At 48.5% G+C, this 25,559-nt stretch overlaps 1 protein-coding gene across 3 annotated transcripts in view; it reads left to right on the top strand.

The window, feature by feature from the left end:
* WNT11 (Wnt family member 11) overlaps positions 1-15,867 on the top strand; it is a 49,957-nt gene extending 34,090 nt beyond the window's left edge. For all 3 annotated transcript variants that reach the window (XM_068139353.1, XM_068139336.1, XM_068139343.1), the window contains exon 6: positions 12,661-15,867. In XM_068139353.1, the coding sequence (XP_067995454.1) occupies positions 12,661-12,835 (175 nt within the window). In that variant the 3' untranslated portion in view covers positions 12,836-15,867. The remainder of the gene's footprint in view (positions 1-12,660) is intronic.
* The last annotated feature ends 9,692 nt before the right edge of the window (positions 15,868-25,559 follow it).

Here is a 25,559-nt window from a genome sequence, read left to right as displayed (position 1 = left end):
GGAGCATCTACCACCTCCCTGGGCAAACTGGAACGGGGTCTCACCATCCTCAGTGTTAAATATTTCTTCTTTCTACTTAGTCTGAATCTCTCCATCACCCCTTGTCCTGTCACAACAGGCTCTGCTAAGAGGATTGTTCCCATCTTTCTTTTAAGTTCTGAAAGGGGCCTGAAAGGTCTCCCTGGAGCCTTCTCTTCTCCAGGATGAACAATCCCAACTCTCAGCCTGGCCTCACAGCAGAGGGGTTCCACCCCTCTCACCATTGTCATGGCCGCCTCTGGACCTGCTCCAGCAGATCCATGTCTCTCCTGTGCTGAGGACTCCAGAGCTGGACGCAGCACTGCAGCTGGAGTGTCAGCAGTGTGGAGAAAAGAGTAAAAATCTCCTCCTTCTACCTGCTGTCCAGGCTGCTGGGGATGAAGCCCAGGACATGTTTGGCTTCTAGGCTGTGAGTGCCCATTTCTGGGTCACCTTCAGCTTTTTAGTTACAAAGAAATAGAAATAGAAATAATAGAAATAGAAATAGAAATAGAAATAGAAATAGAAATAGAAATAGAAATAGAAATAGAAATAGAAATAGAAATAGAAATAGAAATAGAAATAGAAATAGAAATAGAAATAGAAATAGAAATAGAAATAAATAGAAATAGAATAAACCAGGTTGGAAGAGACCTTCAAGATCACCGTGTCCAACCTATCATCTAACACCACCTAATCAACTAACCCATGCAACCAAGCACCCTAGCAAGTCTCCTCCTGAACACCTCCAATGATGGTGACTCCACCACCTTCCTGAGAAGCCCATTCCAATGGGCAATCACTCTCTCTGTGTAGAATTTCTTCCTAACCTCCAGCCTAAACCTCACCTGGCACAGCATGAGACTGTGTCCTCTTGTTCTGGTGCTGGTTGCCTGGGGGAAGAGACCAACCTCTGCCTGTCTACAACCTCCCTTCAGGTAGTTGTAGAGAGCAATATTTCTGCACTATGAAATATCAGTCTCAAGTGTCTCCCAAAGTGGCTCAGACTGCTGTGCTGTGCTTAGACTGCTGTGCTTTCCTCGATAGGAACATGCACGAAGCTGAATCTGCTTCTAAGCAGTGACTGCAAAGAGTTAGTGGTTGGTGGTTACCTCTCTGGCATCTTGATGATCCCAACAGTGAGGGCACAGGAAGCTTTGGCATTGAGTAGGTTATGAAGTATAAGATGATGCACCATTTTTTTGGAACCATTATCATTTGTAACACCCTTTTTTTTCACCCTTTTTTTTTTTTCTCATGGGATCCAACAAATGATGAATTACAAATAGCAAATAATTGTTCTGTGAGTGTCCCAGAAGTTTAAGCTGAAGGAAAAGTAGGAAAATCATAGAATCACTGAATTGTCAAGGCTGGAATGGACCTCAAGAACCATCCAGTTCCAACCCCCATGCCATGGGCAGGGACACCTCACACTATGTCAGGCTGCTCAGAGCCACCTCCAGCCTGGCCTTAAAAACCTCCAGGCATGAGGCTTCCATCACCTTCCTGGGCAACCTCTTCCAGTGTCTCACCACCCTCAAGGGGAAAAACTTCTTCCTGATACCCAATCTGAATCTATCCATTTCTAGTTTTGTTCCATTTCTCTCTAGTCCTATCACTCCCTGACACCCTAAAAAGTCCCTCCCCAGCTTTCTTGTAGCCCCTTTCAGATAATGAAAGGCCACAGCAAGGTCTCCTTGGAGCTTTCTCTTCTCCAGACTGAACAGCCCCAACTCTCTCAGCACCTTTCTGTTCCTCCAACCTGCAATACTGCTTTTACTTGCCCAAAGCAACGTGCTTGTAGCTGGTGCCCATTTTGGCAGCTGGGCCACCTGTGCTTTTTTGTGGGTTTAGTTTTTTGGTTTTTTTTCCCCCTCAGTTTATTCCCTGGGAAATTTGAATCCTTTACCCTTTGAGAGATGTGGATTTGACCACAAAGTTTCCTGAACAGATTTGTGAATAATATTTGGCCTCAGTTGTTCCAGGGGAGTCTGATGTTGGCTGTTATGAAAGATTTCTTTTTCCCTGAGAGGGTTGTCAAGCCCTGGAACAGGCTTCATGAGGAGGTGGTGGAGTCACCATTCCTGAAGCTATTTAAAAGTTGTGTAGCTGTGGTGCTGAGGGACGTGGTTTAGTGGTGGACTTGTCTGTGTTGGGATAACAGCTGGGCTTGATGATCTTAAAGGTCTCTTCCAATCAAAACAATTCTATTATTCTGTTCCATGATTCCAATATATTTATTGTAAGTTCACACAGTGAAAATTGCAGTGAATAGTGAATTCAGGAGACAAAGCTTGCACCCAGCTCTCCCAAACATCAAGACTGCATAGGAGTGACCTACTCTAGGTGATCCTGCTCCAGCAGGGGGGTTGGACTCGATGCTTTTTCAAGGTCCCTTCCAACCCCTAACATTTTGTGGTTCTGTGAATAACAGCACTGAGAATGATTTTCCATGGAGCTGGATCTTTTTGGGAGCAAGACTGAACTGAGACCACCAAGGCTGTTACTGAGGTTGTTTGTGTACTCTGGTCTTAACAACAGTTTCCCTGAACAACCCCTTCCAGGGTTTTATTAGCCTCACAGATATATTTTTTCCTTAATCTGAGTTCAAACTAATCATAATTTGAGATCAAACCACCAATTTGCTCTTTCTTCAGCATCTAAAGAACATTCTTCCTTCTCCTTTTTGCAATTACCTTTTATAGATAGGAAGAAAACTCTTGCAAACTTCTCAAAATAATTTCCTCTGTCCTTTGCTACCTTTCTGGACTGCTCCTCTGGCTCTCTGGGAACATTCACTTGCTTACCTCAGAATGACAGAACAGTGGAGGCTGGAAGAAACCTCTGGAGAGGTTCCAGTCCAACCACCCTGCTAAAGCAGGGTCACCTAAAGCAGGTTGTATAGGATACACATCCAGGTAGCTTTTGAAAGTCTCTCGAGAAAGAGACTCCATAACCTCTCCAGGCAGTCTGCTTCAACGTTCTGGCACTCTGGCAAGAAAGAAGATTTTCCTCATGTTCAAATGAAACTTTCTGTGTTCCAGTTTGTCTCCATTGCCCTGGTCCTGTTGCTGGACACCACTGGAAAGAGTCTGGCCCCATCCTCTTGACCCCCACTCTTTAGCTCTTGCTGAGCATTGATCAGATCCCCTCCCAGGCTGCTCTTCTCCAGGCTCAACAGCCCCAGGGCTCTCAGCCTTTCCTTCTCACAGAGGTGCTCCTCAATATCTTTGTAGCTTCTTCTGCTCTCTCTCCAGAAGCTCATCACCTCTCCTGAACTGGGGAGCCCAGAACTGGACACAGTACTCCAGCTGTGTCCTCACTAGAGCAGAGGTGGGGGAGAACCTCCCTCCACCTGCTGGTCACATTCTTCTTAATGTACCCCAGATGACCTTTGGCCTTCTTGGCCCCAAGAGCTCATTGCTGGCTCCTGGTGAACTTGTGCTCCAACAGTCACCAGTACTCCCACATCCTTCTATGCTGAGCTGCTTTCCAGCAGGTCACCTCTCACCTGCACTGCTGCATGGGGGTTATTCCTCCCCAGGTGCAGGACTCTCCACTTGTCCCTGTTGAACTTCATGAGGTTCCTCTCTGCTCAAGTTTCCAGCCTGTCCAGGCCATCCATTATCTGGATGTTTCTCCAAGTCTGTTGCTTGCTTTGCATTTCAATCTGCTCCCACAAGTTTTTCTCAGCATTATCTACAATTATTTTTGTTATGCTCACTCTCTACTCCTCATTAATGGAAATACAGGCTGGTTCCAGCATCTCCCTTGACATCTCCTTGCTGACATGTACTATTGATAACTCTCTTTCCTACAGTTGTTCAGTGTCAGTCTCTGGTCGTTCCTTGTGGATGAGAAAACAATTTAAAAGTCATTAAGACTCTGCCCTCAAACTCTTACATGAAGCTGTCCACTTTGATGTATTTTTAGCCATGTCCCTTGTGTTTCATACCTCTAGGGGGGACTTGAATTATTTTTGCTCTTTCTTTCTTTTATATACTGCTGTAGAACTTGACATGACTGGAGCAAGGGGCACTGAAGAAATTAATCAGTCTCTGATTTAAAAGAGAAAAAATAACTTACTTCTTCACACAGCAGTACTGTCTTCTGGGACTTACAGCTGGTGGAGTTCATGAAGGCAGATGGTTTTCCTCAAGTCAGGAAAGGATGAGACAACTGCACAACCAAGATGCCCTCAGGGGGATACTAAGATGTCCAGGCAAGAGCATACCTTCAGCATTAGGAAAAAAAAATTCACAGCAAGAGTGGTCAGGCACTGGAATGTGCTGGGCAGGGGAGGTAGTTGAGTCCCCAACCCTGGATGTGTCTAAAGGCCGTTTGGATGTGGTGCTTGGGGATGTGGTTTAGGGGTGAATCTTGTAGAGTAGGGATCTGGGTTGGATTTGGTGATCCCAAGGGTCTTTTCCAACCTGAATGTTTCTGTGATTCTGTGAAAACAAGAGCCTGGAAAACTGCATCCAGTTTTGGGCTCCCCGGTTCAAGAAAAAGAGAGAACTGCTAGAGAATATCCAACAGAGAGCCACTTAGGGGACTTGAGCATCTCCCCTGTGAAGAGAGACTGAGAGGCCTGGGGCTGATTAGTGTGGAGAAGAGAAGGCTGGGAGGGGATCTGATCAGTGTCGATCAGTCTCTGAGGGGTGGGTGTCAAGTGGAGGGGGCCAAGCTCTCTTTGGTGGTGCACAGTAGTAAAAGAAGGAGCAACAGGTTTAAGCTTGAACATAGAAGGTTTCAGCTCTACAGGAGAAGAAACGTCTTTGGTGTGAGGGTGCCAGAGCCCTGGAGCAGGCTGCCCAGAGAGGTTGTGGAGTCTCCTTCTCTGGAGACTTTCCAAACCCACCTGGATGCATTCCTGTGCAGACTACCCAGGGCGATCATGCTTTGGCAGGGGGGGTGGACCTGATGATCTCTGGAGGTCCTTTCCAACCTCTTATCTACTGTGATACTTTGAAGAGCCCAGGTGCTGGTGACATGCAAGAAAAAGGACTTCAGAAAGTGCCTGGATTTGTGTTCTTCTCCCTGAGCAGTGTCTGCCACAGACATTGGGAGATGTACTGCACCAGGCTGTGACTCAGAATGACTTTTCTCATGGGGAACTCCTCTTTGAATGGGACACCTTTTTTAGCAGGACCTGTTGTGACAGCACAAGAGGTGATGGGTTTAAACTAAAAGAGAGAGATCCAGTCTAGAGAGAAGGAAGACATTTTCCTTGAGGGTGGTGAGACCCTGGCACAAGTTGCCCAGACAGGTGGTAGATGTCCCATACCCAGAAGTATTCAAGGTCAGGTTGGACAGGATTCTGAGCACCCTGATGTAGTGCAAGATGCCCCTGCTCCCTGCAGGGGGGGTGGACCAGATGACCTTCAAAGGTCCTTTCTAACATGAAGTATTCTATGATTCTTACCTACTAATAAGCAGCTTCCATTGTCCTGTGGTCATCTTAAAGGCACCTGGGCCTCAAACCCACCACATTCATTTATTAATAGGACTGAAAGATTGATGTCCCATTGGACATTTGACTCATCAATATCATCATATATCATTACTGTGAGTACAGAGATTACTGTGAGTACAGAGCTGGCTGTGGTGCCAGTGGGACAACCAAAAACTTTATCTTTCCATCTACTTATGGAAGAGAAGTGAACTGGAATCCACAATGAAATTGTGACATCTCCCCATAGCTTTTAAAGTGGAATTCCCCCAGGAGGTAACTGTGAGATGGCTTAGCCGCTCCCTCTGTGGGGCAGACTCCGAGAATTGCTGAGATGTCCTTCACCATCTCTGCTGATAAGCTACCCTGACGATAACGCTGCATGATGTACTGTGGTGTTTCTGAATGTGAGGGCTGGAAAGGGGAGATTTTGGAAAGGAATATCAAGTGGGATTTGTCCAGTCAGCAGGGCTGACCTCCTCCCTTCTTGCATAAAGAGGGAGAAAGCACAGTGACAATGTGAGAGGTTGTTCCTGAGCCAGGACCTTGGCTGGGATTACGGCTGAAGCATCATTTTTCACCAATCTTCCAAGTGCTTCTAGAGGTTAGGGTGTTGTGTTAAGATGCAATCTCCTTGCCTTCATATTTTCTCTCTGAGGCTCAGGAGGAGGGCATTGCTCTGAGTTGCTGGAATCATGCTGGATCAGGCCCAAAATAAATGAGATTGAACTTAACCCATCAGCAGGGAGCCTGGTGAGATCGCAGCCATGGGCTCTGAAAGCAGACGCTCAGGGGCAGCTTCTGTGGGTAAACTCTGGGCTCCTTTTGTCTTCCCCTTCTTGCCTGCTTGGTGTACAGATACAGCTGAGGAATTACCTCTGTTTCACCTTATTTAAAACAAAACAAAGATGAATTCATGCAGGCCTATGCTTTAAAAGAGAAAGAAAAATCTCTGGAAGGGGGCATTGTCAGGAAAGTTTCCTAGATGCACATGCAGGTTCAGGATGGGCTCAAAAGTTTTGTTTTGAGTATTTAACCCATCCAGCCAGAATCTCCTTCTTCCTCTACCCAAAGCCGAGAGAAGCCTGGGGGACTTTTTAGTAAGATTTCAGGGTTTGCCTTTATTTCAGGCTGGGTAGGATGAAGACAGCTATGGAGAGCCAAGTTCAGAAGTGGGTGCAAGGAAAGGGAGATTGCCACATCCCAGAACTGCAGGTAGAAGAGTTTGGGTGTAAGGTAAATTTGTACTTGGGTGCTTTGTACTTTTGGGGATTGGATGTTCTCAATGGTGAACTGGAGTCCAGCAGATATAGGGAGGATTTTCTCCTCCTCTACTCTGCCCTGCTGAGACCACAGCACAAATCCTGTGTCCAGTTCTGTGCTCCCCAGTTCAAGAGAGACAGAGACCTGATGGAGACAGTCCAAGGGAGAGCCAGGAGGATGCTTAGGGGACTTGAGCATCTGCCCTGTGAAGAGAGACTGAGAACCCTGGGCTGTTTAGTCTTGAGAAGAGAAGGCTGAGAGGGGATCTGATCAAGGTCTCTCAATCTCTGAGGGGTGGGTGTCAAGTGGAGGGGGCCAAGCTCTTTTGGGTGCTGCACAGCAATAAGCCAAGGAGCAGTGGATACAAACTTGAACGCAGAAAATTTCACCTCAACATGAAGAGAAACTTCTTTGGTGTGAGGGTGCCAGAACCCTGGAGCAGGCTGCCCAAAGAAGTTGTGAAGTGTCCTTCTCTGGAGACATTCAAAACCCACCTGGATGTGTTCTTGTGTGACCTGCTCTAGGTGATGCTGCTCTGGCAGGGAGGTTGGACTGGATGATCTCTGGAGCTCCCTTCCAACCTCTAATGTTCTGTGTTTCTGTTAGTCTGTGAGTCAGAGTGGACCCTCACTATTCTGTCCCAGTGAGGCCTCAACTGGAATACTGTGTTCAGTTCTGGGCTCCTTACTTCAAGAGAGACAGGGAAGTACTAGAGAGAGTCCAACAGAGAGCTATGAGGTTGGTTAAGAGAATGGAACATCTGTCCTGTGAGGAAAGGCTGAGAGAACTTGAGGCTGTTTAGCCTGGAGAAGAAGCAGGCTGAGAGGTGATCTTCTCAATGTTTATAAATACTTTAAGGTTGGGTGTTAAGAAGAAAGGGCCAGGCTCTTTTCAATGGTGCCCAGTGGTAGAACAAAGGGCAATGGATGCAAACCAGACCAACCACAGGAACTTGCATCTCAACAGAAGGAAAGACTTTCTTCTTGTAAGGGTGACACAACACTGGAACAGGCTGCCCAGACAGATCGTGGAGTCTCCTTTTCTGGAGACTTTCAAAGCCCACCTATATGCATTCCTATGTGGCCTACCCTAGTTGAAGCTGCTTTGGCAGGGGTTTGGACTAATTGATCTCCAGAAGTTCCTTCTAAGCCTTTCCAAACCATTCAGTGTTTTCATGTCTGCACGATTCTGGAATGGACTGCCCGGGGAGGTGGTGGAGTCGCCATCACTGGAGGTGTTCAGGAGGAGGCTTGACAGGGTGCTTGGTTGCATGGGTTAGTTGATTAGGTGGTGTTGGATGATAGGTTGGACACGATGATCTTGAAGGTCTTTTCCAACCTGGTTTATTCTATTATTCTATTACTCTGTTATCATCCTGGATGTTTTAATGAGCGTGAGGTGGAATGGATGCATTTCACTAAGGGTTCTCAAGCATTGGAAGGGGCTGCCCAGGGCGGTGGTGGAGTCACCATCCCTGGAGGTATTTAAAAGATTCATGGATGTAGTACTGAGGGATGTGGTTTAGTAACTTAGCAATAGTTGTGGGATTGTGAGCTCTAAGCGAGCAGCTACTTGATGATCTAAAAGTTCCCTTCCAACCTCAACAGTTCCATGATTCTATGATCCATCACTATGCTTCTATGGCACCAAGTTGGGGTAGGAGAGCTCTGCAGAGGGACCTTGACAGACCAGGCAGATGGGCAGAGTCCAAGGGCATGAGATTGAACACATCCAAGTGCCAAGTTCTGCACATTGGCCACAGCAACCCCATGCAGTGCTACAGGCTGGGGTCAGAGTGGCTGGAGAGCAGCCAGGCAGAGAGGGACCTGGGGGTAGTGGTTGATAGTAGCTGAATAGGAGCCAGCAGTGTGCCTAGGTGGCCAAGAAGGCCAATGGCATCCTGGCCTGCATCAGGAATAGTGTGGCCAGCAGGAACAGGGAAGTTATTGTGCCCCTGTACTCAGCCCTGGTTAGGCCACACTTGAGTGCTGTGTCCAGTTCTGGATCCCTCAGTTTCAGAAAGATGTTGAGATGCTGGAATGTGTCCAGAGAAAGGCAACCAAACTGGGGAAGGGTCTGGAGCACAGCCCTGTGAGGAGAGGCTGAGGGAGCTGAGGGTGTTTAGCTCAGAGAAGAAGAGGCTCAGGAGAGACCTTATTGCCATCTACAACTACCTGAAGGGAGGTTGTAGTCAGCTGGAGGTTGGTCTTTTCTCCCAGACAACCACCAACAGAACAAGAGGACACAGTCTCAAGCTGTGCCAGGGAAGGTTTAGGCTGGAGGTTAGGAAGAAATTCTTCCCAGAAAGAGAGATTGGCCATGGGAATGTGCTGCCCAGGGAGGTGGTGGAGTCACCATCCCTGGAAGTGTTTAAAAAGAGCCTGGATGAGGCACTTGGTGCCATGGATTAGTTGATGAGATGGTGTTGGGTGATAGGTTGGACTGAATGATCTCAAAGGTCTTTTCCAACCTGGTTAATTTGGCATTCTGTATTCCTCACACTCCCTATCCTCCTTAGGTCAGCCTCCGGCCAACAACCTTTCCATCCGCCAGTAGAGCTGAGTAAGGTTGTCACATCCCCTCCCCTCTTCTACTGTCAACACACCTATATTTGAACCTTTGCTCTCAATATTTAATACATTTATGAGGAGTCATTTGGAGGTTTCCTGGTGGAGGGGCCCTAGCTCACAGGGGCAATAACAAGGCCTTTGGTTCAGCGTTAGGCAAACAGGCTGAGTGTGGCTGCAGACTTCAGCTTGGGGAGAGGCTTTGAAAGGTTTGTAAATATTTACACACACTCCTGAATGAGGGGGAGCAGGGAGGAGAAGTGGAAGGGGGGTTCTTTTGAACACTGGATCTGGAGAGGAATGCAAGTTAGGAATAATAAACAGGAGGCCTGCCCAAGTCAGAAAAAAACTAAAGGAAGAACAAGAAAAAAATCTCAACACCTCATTAATCCTCTAACTTCTCCTACAGCATTACCTCATGAGGAATTCCAATAAATCTCATGGATTTGTTTTCATCTGTTAATGGAGTGCTCAGCATAAGAGTCCCACTCATGCTCCGCTCTCCTTTCCCTGCCCCAAACCAGCCTTCTGTCCAAAACAGCCATGAAGAATAAGATTTAAGAGAGATGTCAGCAATTTCTCCACTCTCCCAACTGCCTTTCTTACAGTATTTTCAAGACTTTCTCAAGTTCACAGCCTCATGGTCATGGTGTTGAGTGTATAATGAGGTATGTTACCCTCCAGTGCTAGTGTCAAGCCAGGAATCTGACTAAACATGAACACTTCCACCCTGGGCTGTCTTTAGCCTGTGGACAAATGGCATCTCTAGGACACAGTTCACAGATTCACAGAACCAAAGAACTGTTTTGGCTGGAAGAGGGACCTTTAGGATAATCAAGGCCACCCATTTACCCTACATTGCCATGCCTACCACTAAACTATGCCCCAGTGTGCCACATCTACATCTCTTCCAAACATCTCCTCCAAACATCTCCAGGTATGGTGACTCCACAACTTCCCTGGGCAGTCTGTTCCAGGGCTTGACAACTCCTTCAGGGAAGTTTTTCCTAATGTCCAACCTAAACCTTCTCTGGTGCAACTTGAGGTTGTTTCCCCTTGTCCTATCACTTGACCAACACCCACCTCACTACAACCTCCTTTCAGGGAGTTGTAGAGAGTGAGAAAGTCTCCCCTCAGTCTTCTTTTCTCCAGGCTAAATCCTAGCTCCCTCAGCTCCTTCTCAAAAGTCTTGTGCTCTAGACCCTCCATCAGCTTCATTGTCCTTCTTTGGACACGCTCCAGCACCTCAATGTCCTTGTAGTGAGGGGCCCAAAACTGAACCTGGTACTCGAGGTGCGGCCTCCCCATTGCTTAGTACAATTAAAGAGTTTATCTCATGGATGAGTTCATCTCATCTGAAAATCAGTGCCTGTAGTGCTCTCATGGCCAGTGACCCACCCTGGAGTATTTTAGGAGAAGGAGACAGATGGTTCTTGAGAGGGGCTGTGGATCTGTGATCAATGGATCAATGAAAGAGATTCCTCAGTTCATGAGTTACTGCTGAAAGCCTCAAGCAGGCCACTTGAAGCAGACAAAGCAAGGGAACACAATAGCTGACTTATCCCGACAAGTCTGGCTTTAATTAAAGCAGGAATAAAACAAGCAGTGGAAGTCCATATGCTGTTTGGTGACTTGTCATCCTACACTCTGCTCCTGCTGTGCTGCCTGCTCCTGGAGGTCAGGAATTGGGGTGGTTTAGGTCCAAATCCCTGGCTGCTCAGGGAGGGGGAAAGTGCAGAGTCCAACCCTGCTGGTATTGGTTGTGATATCCCTGACAGGGTCAGGGCTGGAGAGCGGCTGTAACAGCCTGCTCTGGAGCTTTCCCAGCCCAAGATCATTGGCATGGAGCCTGTGCCAATATTCTGTGGTTGCAGGGTTCCTCCTTCATCTATTGCACCTTGGGTAGTGTTGGACAAACACGATGTTTGTTCTTTAGGGTATCATCATCTTCCAGCTTCTTTCAGACAGCTTTGGAGCCTGCCTGGGAATACAGGCTGGTAAGGACATAGAGGTTTTGTTTTGGTGGAGGTATCACAATAACTTTATTGTGCCTGCTAACAGGCAGGCACTGGCTGCCCTGGCTAACAGGCAGCTTGACATGTCACTGATCTCAAACTGAGAGTCAGAGTAGGAGTTTAATGCTGTTTTGGGTATCAGAGCAAGTAATGTAAGCACAATCTTGATCACAGAATCACAGAACCACAGAATGGTGGCAGTTGGAAGAGACCTCTGGAGATCATCTAGTCTGACCAACCCCTCTTCTGAAGCAGGGTCACCCAGAGCAGGTTGCCCAGGATTGTGTCCAGGTGGGTTTGGAATCTCTCCAGAGAAGCAGACAGAATCACAGAACCAATCATGTTGGAAAAGACCTTCGAGATCATCGGGTCCAACCTATCACCTACACCATCTAGTCAACTAAACCATGGCACTAAGACTCCATAGCCTCTCTGGGCAGCCAGTGCTCTGTCATCTTCACAAGAAAAGTCATTGTGTTCAGATAGAACCTCCTGGGTTCCAGTTTGTGCCCACTGACCTTTGTCTTATAACTGGACTTGAGTGAAAAGAGATTGAGCCCATCCTCTTGATCCCTACCCTTTAGATATTGATGAGCATTCTTAATATCCCCTCTTAGTCTTCTCTTTTCCAGGCTAAAAAACCCCAGGTCTTTCAGCCTTTCCTCTTTACAGGGATGCTGCAGTCTCCTCATCATCTTTGTAGTCTCTGATGGATTTTCTCGAACAGTTCCCTGTCTCTCCTGAACTGAGGACCCCAAACTGGACACAGTACTCTAGATGTGGCCTCATTATGAAAGAGTAGAGCGGGAGAAGAACATTTTTCTTAGTGTACCTAATCCATGAGCATGTGATGGGAGTGCAGCCTTGGGACTCTTCTTGCCTCCCTTGCAGATGTAGAGGGCTGCTTGGCTGGATGCTCATCCCTGTCATGTGCCTACAGCAGCTGAGGTGGGGAATGGTCTCTTCTCCCAGCCAACCAGTGACAGAACAAGATGACACAGTCTCAAGCTGTGCAGGGGAAAGTTTAGGCTCAATCTTAGAAAGAAGTCCTTCACAGAAAGAGAGATTGCCCATTGGAATGGGCTGTTGAGGGAGGTGGTGTGGTCAATGTCCCTGGAGGTGTTTCATGGTGCCATGGACTAGTTGATTAGTTTGGGTTGGGTGATCAGTTGGGCTTGACGATCTTGGAGATTTCTTCCAACCTGTTTGATTCTGTGATTCTGTCACCGTGCTGGGTTCACCCAGCACCTTAATGAACTGTCAGGCCCCAGTACCACCACAGGACAGCTGTTTGGAAAGCCCTGCAGGGATTTGCACTTAGTCACTGCATTTTTATTTCTTCTAGACAATGCAACAAGACCTCCAATGGGAGTGACAGCTGCGACTTGATGTGCTGCGGCAGAGGCTACAACCCCTACATGGACAAAGTGGTGGAGAGATGCCACTGCAAGTACCATTGGTGCTGCTATGTGACCTGCAAAAAGTGTGAGAGGACTGTCGAGAGATATGTGTGCAAATGAGAACCTTCCTCTCTCTCCACCCGGGAGCTGAGACACCGGCAGCACCCCAGCACTATCCAGAGAAGAGAAAACATTGCCCCGACCAGATGGTGTTTCTCATGTAGAGACATGGACTTCAAGAAAGGTGGTAGGAGGGAAAAGAGACTAATCACACCAGTAAAAACATAAGACACTTACAAAAACCCCAAAACAACAACCAGCAAACCCACAAATTGTTTCCCACCACCACCAATAAAATGCTCTCTGAGAGGACAAAAACTCCTTTGGGCATTTGGGATATCTTCTTCCGAAATACTTCCTATGGTTGTCAGTGACATCTGGTCAGCAAGTGCCTTGATATTTTGAGGAACAAAAGTAACAAACATTCCCTGGGGAAGAAAAAGCAGCTCTTGGTTGACAGTAACTAAGGCTTCCACCAGGCCAAAAGTACTGAATCTGCATCAGGACCATCCCGGAAGGGCAAACACTACAACTTTTCAGCAACAACCCTCTTTGTTGCCAAAGACTTCATTTTTAACAGGGAAACATTGACTCTGGATGATAAAGATGGAAAGATTTCAAGTCAACCCCCTGAAAAAAACAACTCACATTAACCTTTCTTTCATGCAGGTCTGTGACTGCTGCTGGAAAAGCTGCCCTTTGGTTTGTCCAGGCTGGATGGAGCTTCAAATTCAGTCATGCAACAAATCCCCTGGGATTCTGGAGGTAGCCAGAGTAGGACTGAGAAGGACTTCCTGAGGTCTTTGAGATAGAAGTGGAGCTGTTAGGATAAAATGAAAAAGTGAAATCAAAATCACATGGGAAAGTTAAAAACAAAACAAAACAAAAAACCCCTAACAAAACCCCAACAAAAAACAACACAACAACAAAAAAAACTAAAATACAAACCCAAACAACAGGTCCTGCTTTCTTTCTCTCTTGCCCTTTGGGTGTGATGCCCTTAGCCACCAACATTGTACCACCTTGGGCCGTCAACTCCTTAGGGAAACACGCTGCTGCCTCTTTCCCCCCTGACAAAACTATTGTGGCAGTCCCAAGAAAACTGCAGAGCATGGAGAAGGTCTGGTGCCAGCTGTAGGGAGTGCAAGCAGCAGAAAGGAATGAGAATGTGTCAGCCCTTCACGTAGCCCTTGCCCTGACACAGCAGAGAACCACTATCTGTGGCTGTAGATATTTTCTCTCGTATGCGGCCATACAGAAATATTTATAAGATATATATCTCTTGTGCTTTCCTTCTACTTTAATTCCCACATAAATATATCTTATCTGTTATAAATGAGCATTAACAATAGTATGAAATAAATGCTGAAGTTAACTGGTGCAACAACAAAATGTTAGATTACTCTGTTTCACTCTCCTACTTGGAAAGCAACCCTGATTTTCCTCCCAAGGATGGGGAGAACAGCATGGCTTGAGGCACTTGCTGGCGTGGGATCCAGAAGTTCCTTTATTCCCTGTCTCCCCAGCCTCTTCATTTTGAGCAGTTAGCCAAGATACAGCCAAGACAACGAAATGAGCACTAGGAGTAAGGAAGAGTCACTGCTCTTGGTTTGCTCTTTTATATCAGCAATCAGTCTCATCAGTAAAATATCCTGCTGGCCCCAAGGAGCTTAATAACAATCATGACTAATACCTCTCATGGGTGGTTTGTTCCTTGCTCTTGTTTGTGGAGAGGAGTTGCTGTGCTTGGAGAGGTTTTAGCTTAGGTTAGCTTCCTTTTCTAGCTCTTTTTGTTTTTTGGCAGTGGACTTTCAGCAATGTATCCCTGTTAGGAAAGGTGATGTTGAAGAGCAGAAGGCAGCAAAGCCTGTGGGTACCATATTCCACAAGTGAAGTACTGTAGCAGCCAGAAAATCACAAATGTAGGGGGACCGTGGCACCTTCCTAGGGGACTGAAGGAGCTGGGGATTGTTAGTTTGAAAAAGAGGAGGCTGAGGGGAGACCTCATTGCTCTCTACAACTACTTGAAAGGACATTGTAGAGGTGCTGGGCTCTTCTCATGGGCAAATAGTGATAAAACAAGAGGGAATGGCCTCAAGCTACGGCTGGATAGGTTTAGACGGGGCAGTAGGAAGAATTTTTTCCCAGCAAGAGTGGTCAGGCATTGAAATGTGTTGGGCAGGGAGGTTGTTGAGTCCCCAACCCTGGATGTGTTTCAAGGTGGTTTGGATGTGGTGCTTGGGGCTATGGTTTAGGGGTGAACATTGTAGAGTAGGGTTCTGGGTTGACCTTGGTGATCTTGAGGATCTTTTCCAACCTGAATGTTCTGTGAGTCTGTGCAAAAATATCCATACCACCAGAGCCTTCCTCCAAACCTTTATTTCCTTCCCACCCCCAATCTGCTCTCTAGGAGTCAATTGCCTCTGACATATTTCTGAGGAACTCTGGGAGCCAGAGGAGAAAAGCATCTCAGGCCATGGAGCAAAATGAGAGATATTTTGTTCTCCTCACCTACTTTGCTTTGCTGTGATGGGTTTTGTCTCCTCACCTCCTTCCCTTCCCCCAGCCATGAGCAGGCAGGAAAAAGAAAAAAAGAGGCCTTTGGTAGTTTGTCAGTGGTTTGTGTTATTGTCACCCCATAAAAGCTGGTGGACTAAAATGTCTCGGCAGCGTGGTGTGATGAGCGGTGGGTGTCTTTAGGCTGACATGCAGACAGGCTGGTGGCACAAATCCCATTGCTCTCCAAAGCCAGCATTTGGAGCTGTTGGCTGCATAAAGAAACAGCCTCCTTTCATTCTTTTCAGGAACTTTTAAAATTTTTATTTCCAATTGCTAAGGAAGCCAACAAAGGGCAGAGATGTTCTGACCAAAGAAAAATCTGAGCATTTCAATGCTATTCTGTAATGACTTTTTTTCTTTTCTTGCTCCCTTGTTGATGTCTGAGTCTTGCTGCTTTGTGAAAAAAGTAGTGAGATGGAAGACATCACAAAACCATGGAAACATTCAGATTGGAAAAGACCCTCAGGATCACCAAGGCCAACCCAGAACCCTACTCTACAAGGCTCACCCCTAAACCATAGCCCCAAGCACCACATCCAAACCACCCTGAAACACATCCAGGGCTGGGGACTCAACCACCTCCCTGCCCAGCACATTCCAGTGCCTGACCACTCTTTCTGTAAAAAAACTTTCCTAATGTCCAGTCTAAGCCTACCCAGTCACAGCTTGAGGCCATTCCTTCTTATTCTATTACTAATTACTTGTGAAAAGAGACCAGCAGCAGCCTTTCCACAACATCCTTTCAGGCAGTCGTAGACAGCAATGAGGTCTCCCCTCAGCCTCCTCTTCTTCAAACTAACCACCCCCAGCTCCTTCAGTTGCTCTCCATCACATTTATTCTCCAGGCCCTTCCGAGCTTCCTTGCCCTCCTCTGCACTGGCTCCAGCACCTCCACATCTCTCTTGTATTGAGGTGCCCAAAACTGGACACAATATACGTGGTGTGGCCTGATCAGAGCTGAGTCCTAGAGGGCAATCGCCTCCCTGCTTCAGCTGGACACAGCATTTCTAATGCCAGCAAGGAGGCCTTTGGCTTCTTGGCCACCTGAGCACACTGCTGGCTCATATTCAGCTGCCTGCTGATTAGAATCCCCAGGTCCCTCTCTGCCAGACTGTTTTCCAGCCACACTGCCCCATGCTCCATATGAACATTGTTTTAATCTGCATTGCATTCCTTCAGTTTCAGACCTGTGGCATTCAGCTGGTTTTCTTATGTCAGGAAAAAAAAACAATAACTTTGAAGAGTGTGAAAATAAGTAAGTAAGCCTACCAGGCATCAGGTAGGGAACGACCCCTCAGTAGACCTTTAGCCATGGTGGTACCTCACACTTTGTGTCCACTTCTGCCCACAGCTGTCTTTTATTGAAGATGCTGAACTGAAATGGCTGCAGTATTTGGATGTTTGCAGTTAAAGGCATTCAGGACCAAGATCTCTGTTGTCTCCTCTAGATAATACATCATGAGCTTCATCTGAATTTTGATTTTCTGTGATGAGGTCCCAGCCCATGTCATAGAATCACAGAGTGGTTTGGGTCAGAAAAGACCTTTAAAGAACATCTAATCCAAGTTGCCTGCAATCAGCAAGGACATCTTCAACTAGCTCAGGTTCTTCAGAGCTCCATTCAACCTGACCTGCAATGTTTCCAGAGATGGGGCATCTGTCAGCTCTCTGGTCAACCTAGGCCTATGCTTCACTACCCTCAGTGTAAAAAAATTATTCCTTCTATCTAATCTGAATCTCCCTATTTTAGTTTAAAGCCATCTCCCCTATTCTAGCACAACAAGCCCTATTGAAAGCTCTATCCCCATCATTCTCATAGCCCCCATAAAGTACTGAAAGGCCACAAGAAGGTCTCCCTGGAGCCATCTATTCTTCAGACTGAACAACCCTAACTCTCCCAGCCTTTCCTCATAGCAGAGGTACATCAGCCCTCTAATCATTACTGTGGCTTCCTCTGGCCCTGCTCCAACAGCTCCATGTCTCTCCCATGCAGAGGACTCCAGAATTGGACCCTGAACTGCAGGTGGGGTCTCAGCAGAGCAGAGCAGAGGAGCAGAATCACCTTCCTTGATCTTTGTTCTAGGCTGTTGGTCTATGAATAAACACCACTTTTTCCATAAGTCCTAAGTTTCATGGTCCTTCTCTGAAGTGGCTGCACCCTGCACTAGCAATGTGTCCAGGCTGATGTGACTTACCAAGATGAGAGTCACACATGGGGCAACGTCTGACAAACTGTAGCTTCCCTTGTTACACAGCCCTGCTTCATCCATCAAATTAGTATCACAGTGTCATAGTATCACTAAGGTTGGAAGAGACCTCAAGGATTGAGTCCAACCTGTCACTACAGACCTCATGATTAGACCACGGCACCAAGTGCCACGAAATTAGGGTCATGTCCCTCCTGATGGTCTGGCACTACTTTATTTGTCAGAAAATGGCATTCTGTGAGAGAGAGGCAGTTTTCCTTTTAATACAAGGTAGGAACAAAAAGATGGGACCATACTGGTGGAATGATTCATGCTGCATCTTGGGCCTTGAAACCTGTCTCTGATACTTTCCTCCTGGCATCAGCAGCAAACCACAGAGAAGACAAAAGAGACAAGAGGAAAGCTCAGTCCTGGGATGATGCCTGGGAAAGAACAACCCTACGGAGAAGTAGAGGTTGGGGACTGACCTGCTGGAGAGTAGTGAAAGGCAAAAGGACCTGGGGGTCCTAGTGGATGGAAGGTTGACCATGAACCAGCAATGTGCCAAGGCCATTTTGGGATGGTTCTCCTCCCTCTCTACTCTGCCCTGGTGAGGTCACATCTCGAATATGGTGTCCAATTCTGGGCCCTTCAGTTCAAGAAGAACTTCAGGGAACTGTTTGAAAGAGTCCAGCTCAGAGCCACATAGATGATTGTGGTGGGTTGAAAATTTCCACCCCTCCCCCCACAACATTAAAGGGAGTGGAACATCTCCCTTATGAGGAAAGCCTGCGGGAGCTGAGCGCTCTGTAGCTTGGAGAGGAGGAGCCTGAGGGGTGAACTCATTCATGTTGATAAAGATGTAAAGGGCTGAAAGCCAAGAGGACAGAGCCAAACTCTGCTGGCTGATGCCCAAAGACAGGACAAGGGGCAATGGGTGGAAGTTGAGGCATAGGAAGTTCTATGGAAACAAGAGGAAAAAACTTTTTCACTGTAAGGGTGACAGAAGACTGGAACAGGCTGCCCAGGGGGGTTGTGGAGTCTCCTTTTCTGGAGATATTCAAAACCCACCTGGATGCATTCCTGTGTGATCTCTTCTAGGTGATCCTCCTCCAGCAGGGGGGTTGTACTGGATGATCTTTCAAGGTCCCTTCCAACCCTTACCACTCTGTGATTCTGTCCTTGTTCTCAATTGTAATGCTCCATGCAATAGAGTAAAAATGTAGCTGCCAAATTATTTTCATGTCTGATCTGAAAGATATTCAGGAAAATATTTCACAGGGGTTGGAAGAAACACACAGGGGTTGGAAGGAACCTCTGGAGATCTAATCCAACTCCTTGCTAAATCAGAGTCACCCAGAGCAAGCTGCCCAGGATGACTTCCAGGACGGCTTTGAATCGCTCCAATGAAGGAGATTCCACAGCCTCCCCAGGCAGCCTGCTCCAGCCTGTCACCCTCTATCACCTCATTAGTAGCAAACCACTTTTTCAAGGAAAATATATCCCTAATGGCAAGGCAAGACCTTCGTGTACCAGCCTCCTTCCCTCCTCCAGCCCCAAAACAACTAGTTTTCAAAACTTTGCTTTGAAACTTGTGAGGGTGCCAGAACCCTGGAGCAGGCTGCCCAAAGAAGTTGTGAAGTGTCCTTCTCTGGAGACATTCAAAACCCACCTGGATGTGTTCTTGTGTGACCTGCTCTAGGTGATGCTGCTCTGGCAGGGAGGTTGGACTGGATGATCTCTGGAGCTCCCTTCCAACCTCTAATGTTCTGTGTTTCTGTTAGTCTGTGAGTCAGAGTGGACCCTCACTATTCTGTCCCAGTGAGGCCTCAACTGGAATACTGTGTTCAGTTCTGGGCTCCTTACTTCAAGAGAGACAGGGAAGTACTAGAGAGAGTCCAACAGAGAGCTATGAGGTTGGTTAAGAGAATGGAACATCTGTCCTGTGAGGAAAGGCTGAGAGAACTTGAGGCTGTTTAGCCTGGAGAAGAAGCAGGCTGAGAGGTGATCTTCTCAATGTTTATAAATACTTTAAGGTTGGGTGTCAAGAAGAAAGGGCCAGGCTCTTTTCAATGGTGCCCAGTGGTAGAACAAAGGGCAATGGATGCAAACCAGACCAACCACAGGAACTTGCATCTCAACTTCCTAACTTTCTTGCCTCACTAACATTGTGAGGCAATGTTGAGAATGAAGCAATGAGAAATCTTTCAGATTCTGTAGGAAATTAAATGGCTTTCTGAACCTGCTTTAGCAGGGATGTTGGACTATGATAGAATCATAGAATCAACCAGGTTGGAAAAGACCTTTGAGATCATCAAGTCCAACCTTTTACCTAACACCTCCTGACAACTAAGCCATGGCTCCCAGTGCCATGTCCAATCCTGTTTTGAACACCTCCAGGGACAGTGACTCCACCACCTCCCTGGGCAGCATATCCCAATGGCCAATTACTGTCTCTGTGAAGAACTTTCTCCTCACCTCGAGCCTAGACCTCCCCTTTACACAGCTTGAGACTGTGTCCTCTTGTTCTGGTGCTGGTTGCCTGGGAGAAGAGACCAACCCCCACCTGGATACAACCTCCTTTCAGGTAGTTGTAGATGGCAATAAGGTCTCCCTTGAGCCTCCTCTTCTCCGGGCTTAACAACCCCAGCTCCCTCAGCCTCTCCTCATAGGGCTGTGCTCCAAGCCCCTCACCAGCTTTGTTGCCCTTCTCTGTACACGTTCCAGCAACTCAACATCTTTCCCAAACTGAGGGGCCCAGAACTGAACACAGGACTCAAGGTGTGGCCTAACCAGTGCTGAGTACAGGGGCACAATGACTTCCCTGCTCCTGCTGGCCACACTATTCCTGATACAGGCCAGGATGCCATTGGCCTTCTTGGCTGCCTGGGCACACTGCTGGCTCATGTTCAGCCAACTATCATCCACTACCCCCAGGTCCCTTTCTGCCTGGCTGCTCTCCAGCTACTCTGACCCCAGCCTGTAGCACTGCATGGGGTTGCTGTGGCCAATGTGTAGAACCCAGCACTTGGATGTGTTAAATCTCATGCCCTTGGACTCTGCCCATCTGTCCAGCCTGGCAAGGTCCCTCTGCAGAGCTCTCCCACCCTCTAACAGATCAACACCTGACCCCAGTTTGGTGTCATCAGCAAACTTACTGATGATGGACTCATTCCTCTCATCCAGATCGTCAGTAAAGATATTGAATAGGATGAGGCCCAGCACTGATCCCTGGGGGACACCACTACTGACTGGCTGCCAGCTGGATGTGGCACCATTCACCACCAGTCTCTGGGCTCGGCCCTCCAGCCAGGTCCTAACCCATCACACAGTGCTGCTGTCCAAACCATGGGCTGACAGCTTGGCCAGGAGTTTGTTGTGGGGATGGTGTCAAAGGCCTCGCTGAAGTCCAGGTAGACTACATCCACACCCTGCCCCACATCTACCAGGCAGTCGCCTGATCATAGAAGGAGATCAGGTTGGTCAGGCAGGAACTGCCCTAAGTCCACACGGGCTGGGCCTGATGCCTTGGCCATCCTGTAAATGCTGTGTGATTGCACTCAAGATGACCTGTTCCATAACTTTGCCTGCCACTGAGGTCAGGCTGACAGGCCTGTAGTTTGCATGTTCCTCCATCCACTGGAACAGGCTGCCCAGAGAGGCAGTGGAGAGGCTTTCAAAATCCACCTGGACACTGAGATCCTGTGCAACCTGTTCTGGGTGAACCTGATTTAGCAGAAAGGTTGGAATAGATGAGCTTCAGAGGTGCTCTTCCAACACCCATACCTCTGTGATTCTGAGATGGCTTGCCTTTAACAACACCCTCACAGAATTTGTCTTCCCTTCATTGGGCAAAGGGTTATGAAATTTTGCTACCACATGCAGGACTTTGCCCATGTCCTGTGCCCATGGGAGACAGTGCAGAAAACAAGATTTGGGAGAGAGGGAGAAAGATCAGGAGACTTAAAATCCACCTGAGGTTAATGACTTTAACATGTACAAGATGTTTTGTTTTGATTTGTTTTCCCCTTGGGACCAGTTCCACTGGTCAGGGAGAGTTTGATTAAATATATCAGCAGAACCATGGTTTATTGTTTTCTAGTTGTAAGAGCAAAAATAACAATAAAAAATAATTATGAGGGTATTCATTGTGGATCACGTTTATTGCATGTTGTTGAGAGAAAGTGCACCGCATTTTATCTGTATGGCAAAGGTGAAAGGAGTTATTTTAAAGATCCTTTCTGGCCTGTGTGGAGTTGAGAGGTTTTTGCTCTTTTAAGTGGAATTTTTCAAGGCATTCACCAGAACCACAAGGTCTCCAAATCTCTCTTATGAAAACAAGAAGGCAGGAAAAGGAATAGGCTACACAGGGAGGTGGTTGAATCCCCATCCCAGGAGGTGTATGAAAGTCACAGAGATGTGGTGCTGAGGGACATGGTTTGTCACCACACTTGGTAGAGTTAGGGAATGGTTGGACTTGCTGAACTTTTACAACTGAAATGAATCTCTGATTCTATGGTTCTGCCTTTCACAGACAAACTCCAGAAACCAATCAAAGGAGCTGTTCAAAACCATCTGCTACCTACAACCTCAAAAATATCCCTTCCACCTGAAAAATGCAATTTATTGCTTAATGCAATGTCCAAATTTGGGGAACGGGACAGGGGAAGCCTGGGCTGAGGGTGGAGCTACCCTGCCTCTGGGGCAGGCCGCAGCTGCCCTCACGCTGTCTTCGCTGCAGGGGGAAGACAGGACATCTCAAACAGCAGATTTGCCCCCAGCAGGACTGTATTCCCTAAGAAAAGGTAGAAAAGGGGTCAAAAAAAGGCCATGAATTCCCAAGCCTAGTGGTTCAGCCACCTCTGCCAGGCACAGCCCTTGGACGCTCAACCACCTTTAAGCCCATGAGACGTCGTACATCAGGCGACATCCAGGAGGTCACCCCCACAATGTTCAGGCCTTTGAAGCCACCAGCAGTCTCCAAAGCCTTGATAACAAAACACCCAAACCAACCAGATTTGGCATCAAGGAACGCATCCGAGCTAGTGGCAATGGTCGAGGCTCTGCTTTCCTCTTCTGCAGCTGAGGAAACCCAGTTTGCACAAACCCGGTCACAGCAGTTCACCATTTCCTCTCATAACCCCCAGCAAATGCTCCCTGGCCTCCCTTCCCCTTGACCTCCCTCCACCAGTGACACAACCTCCTTTAAAGCCAAGCCTGTCCTGGGCTACAGCCCTGGATTCTGCCCTTCTGCTCTGCTCTGCTCCGCTCTGCTGAGACCCCAGCTGCAGTGCTGGCTCCTGCTCTGGGGGTCTTGGCACAGGAGCTGCTGGAGTAGGGCTGGAGTAGGCCATGAAGGTGATCAGAGGCTGTTCAATGGCAGCATTAGCCTCAGAAATCTCTTTGCCTTCCTGCAGCGCTTCCTACGTGCAGGGCAGTGGCTGCCCTGCAGCTCCAAGGGGAGACCTCCAGCTCCTTCCTTAGCAGCACCAGTGCCAAGAGCTGCAAAGTGCTCTCCATCAGGCCTGGATCTCCTCGGCTGTGACACCCCTGAGCTGGGATTAGTCAGTAACTGCTGCCACTTGTACAGGGACCTGTGGAGGCTGCTCCAGAGGAGAAGACAGGAATGAGTTGAGGACTACTGTGTGGGCAGGCTGAGAGAGTTGGGTTGTTCAGGCTGGTGAAAGCTATGGGAAAAGGCTCCTGAGGAGCCCACCCCAAAATGGCAGAACACCGACGGTGCAGGGCGTGCCGGAAGGGATGCTGAGGTGTGGGGGGATGCTCTGAGAGGCATAGGCAGGGCTCCAGGGACAGCGCAAAGGGCAGAGGAAGGAGCTGGGTTGAGCCACTGGCCTCTGCTGCTGGCCTCAGCCAGGGTCCTGCTGATGTCAGCAGCTGGGTTCCTGAATTGTGGCACCTTGGCAGCTGTCTGTGTACTCGGTACCTGGCGGTGCTGAGTGTGCTAGGCGAGTGCGTCGGTGGTGTGCTTTGGTGGTTTGGTTCTTCTGGTGTGGTTCTGGGACTGTGGTTTTGGTTGTTTGGGTTCGGTGGAGTGGTTCTGGTTCTTTGGGTTCGGTGGAGTGGTTTTGGGTCTTTGGGTTTGGTGGAGTGGTTCTGGTCTTTGGGTTCGGTGGAGTGGTTCTGGTTCTTTGGGTTTGGTGGAGTGGTTTTGGGTCTTTGGGTTTGGTGGAGTGGTTCTGGTCTTTGGGTTTGGTGGAGTGGTTCTGGTTCTTTGGGTTCGGTGGAGTGGTTTTGGTGGTGTGGGTTTGGTCTTTGGTGGTGTGGGTTTGGTGGTTTTGGTGGTTTTGGTGGTGTGGGTTTGGTGGCTTTGGTACTGTAGGTGTGGTGGTGAGTTGGTGATGGTGTGTTTTTGGTGGAGTGGTTCAGGTGTTTGGGTTTGGTTGTGTGGTTCTGGAGGTGTGGTTTGGTGGAGAGGTCCTAGTGGTGTGGTTTGGTGGAGTGGTTGTGGTTTGGTGGTGGTGGTGAGGTTTGTTCTGCGTGGGTCTGGTGGTGTGGGAGTGGGAGGAGTGGCAGTGGTGGCTGTGGTGGTGGCAGAGCCCGCAGCAAGCTGCCCGTGTGCTGCTGCCGATCACCACGCAGAGGGTCCTGAGGTTCCTGCGGCGCAGGACGGCCCGGGTGAGCCCCATGCCCTGTGGGAGCGGCAGAGATGAGCTGCAGCCTGAGGGCCAGGAGCATGCCAGCAGCAGCCAGCAGAAGCAGCGCAGGTAGTAGGGCTGGGGCAGAGGCAGGCAGGCGCTGGGTGGGAGCCTCCTGGGCTCTCGTCCTGCCCCGCGGCTTGTGGCTCCTCCGGAGCTCTGGGCCGGGCAGGTGAGAAGGGTCTGTGAGCAGGGCCGTGGTCGGGCCTACACGGGGCTGTGTTTTCTCTCTTGACAGCTCCAGAGCACGGGCTGTGGAGCCCCGGGAGCAGGGGAAGAGGGCAGAGGTTGCTCCGAGCTGGGCTCTGTGTGCAGCGGGAGCTGCTGGAGAGACGAAGGCTGCCCCTGCTGTGAGCGCAGCAGGCAGCGCTGTGCAGCCGGAAGGAGGCCGTGGGGACGAGGCTGTCAGATGCCCTCTCGGTAGGTTGCTGTGGAGCTGAGAGACCGGGAAGGGTGGTGTGGGGGTGCTGATGATGCTGGGCAAAGATGCTCTGCTAGGCACGGTCCAAGGAGAGCAGGATTCTGTAGACACTGCTTCCTTTGGGGCTGGTTCCTGAGCACCTGGCGACATCTCCCTGGCACGTGGGACAGGTCTGTGTGCTCCAGGAAACCACATTCCCAAGCTGGAAACCATCTGCGTGTTGGTAGGGGGCTGGCTGGTGTGAGAAACTGGTTATAATATTTGGTTTTCACAAGGGGAATTACTGGGGACTGTGGGGCTCGATAGTTGGCCTGGATCGTTGGGCTGGAATGTTGGGCTGATGGTCTGTATTGTTTGGGGTATCGGGGGGGAAAAAAAAGGTGAGGTGCCAACATGTCTGAAGACTGGCCAGGTCAAGAGTGCAGGTTTTGTCTCAGTCTTGATGGAGAGGGGTAGGAGTGTGTTGGGGACTATATGAATATGTATATTTTAATATATTAATATGTATGTTTGCTGTCTATTTAAGTTCACCTCGTGTTGTTAGGGTGCACCTCTAGCAAACTCGCTCTGCGCCCAGCGCTGTGTTGCCTTTATTTTATAATAAACTGGTTATAAATTTTCAGCAGTGCCGATTTCGGCGGCCCAGACGGAGGACCCTGGAAGCCTCTCAGAACACGGGTAGATGATCCAGCTGACATTATAAGATAAAGGCAAGGGAAGGAGCTCCCGGAACTAGCCTGTAATTCTAGTGCACAAAGACCCGGGCAAGAAAAGGACTGTAAGTATTGTCCGGTTGGGCGGGTATTGAGGTCAGTGAGTGTGCGTGTATTCATGAGACGTGGACTGGACAGTCCGGATTCACGAAGTGATAGTGGAGTTCTTATAACTGCGTTTCCAAGCACCCGCGAGGGACTTGGCCAGTGAAGGGACGAAGCAGTTGGTGATGGAATGCGTGGACCTCG

Source organism: Melanerpes formicivorus, unplaced genomic scaffold, assembly GCF_026170545.1.
Source record: "Melanerpes formicivorus ecotype bairdi unplaced genomic scaffold, bMelFor1.0.p_v2 SCAF_1, whole genome shotgun sequence".
In the NCBI taxonomy this organism is placed as follows: Eukaryota; Metazoa; Chordata; class Aves; order Piciformes; family Picidae; genus Melanerpes; species Melanerpes formicivorus.
Note: the sequence above shows the minus strand (reverse complement) of the source record. Positions and strands in the feature narration are given on the sequence as shown.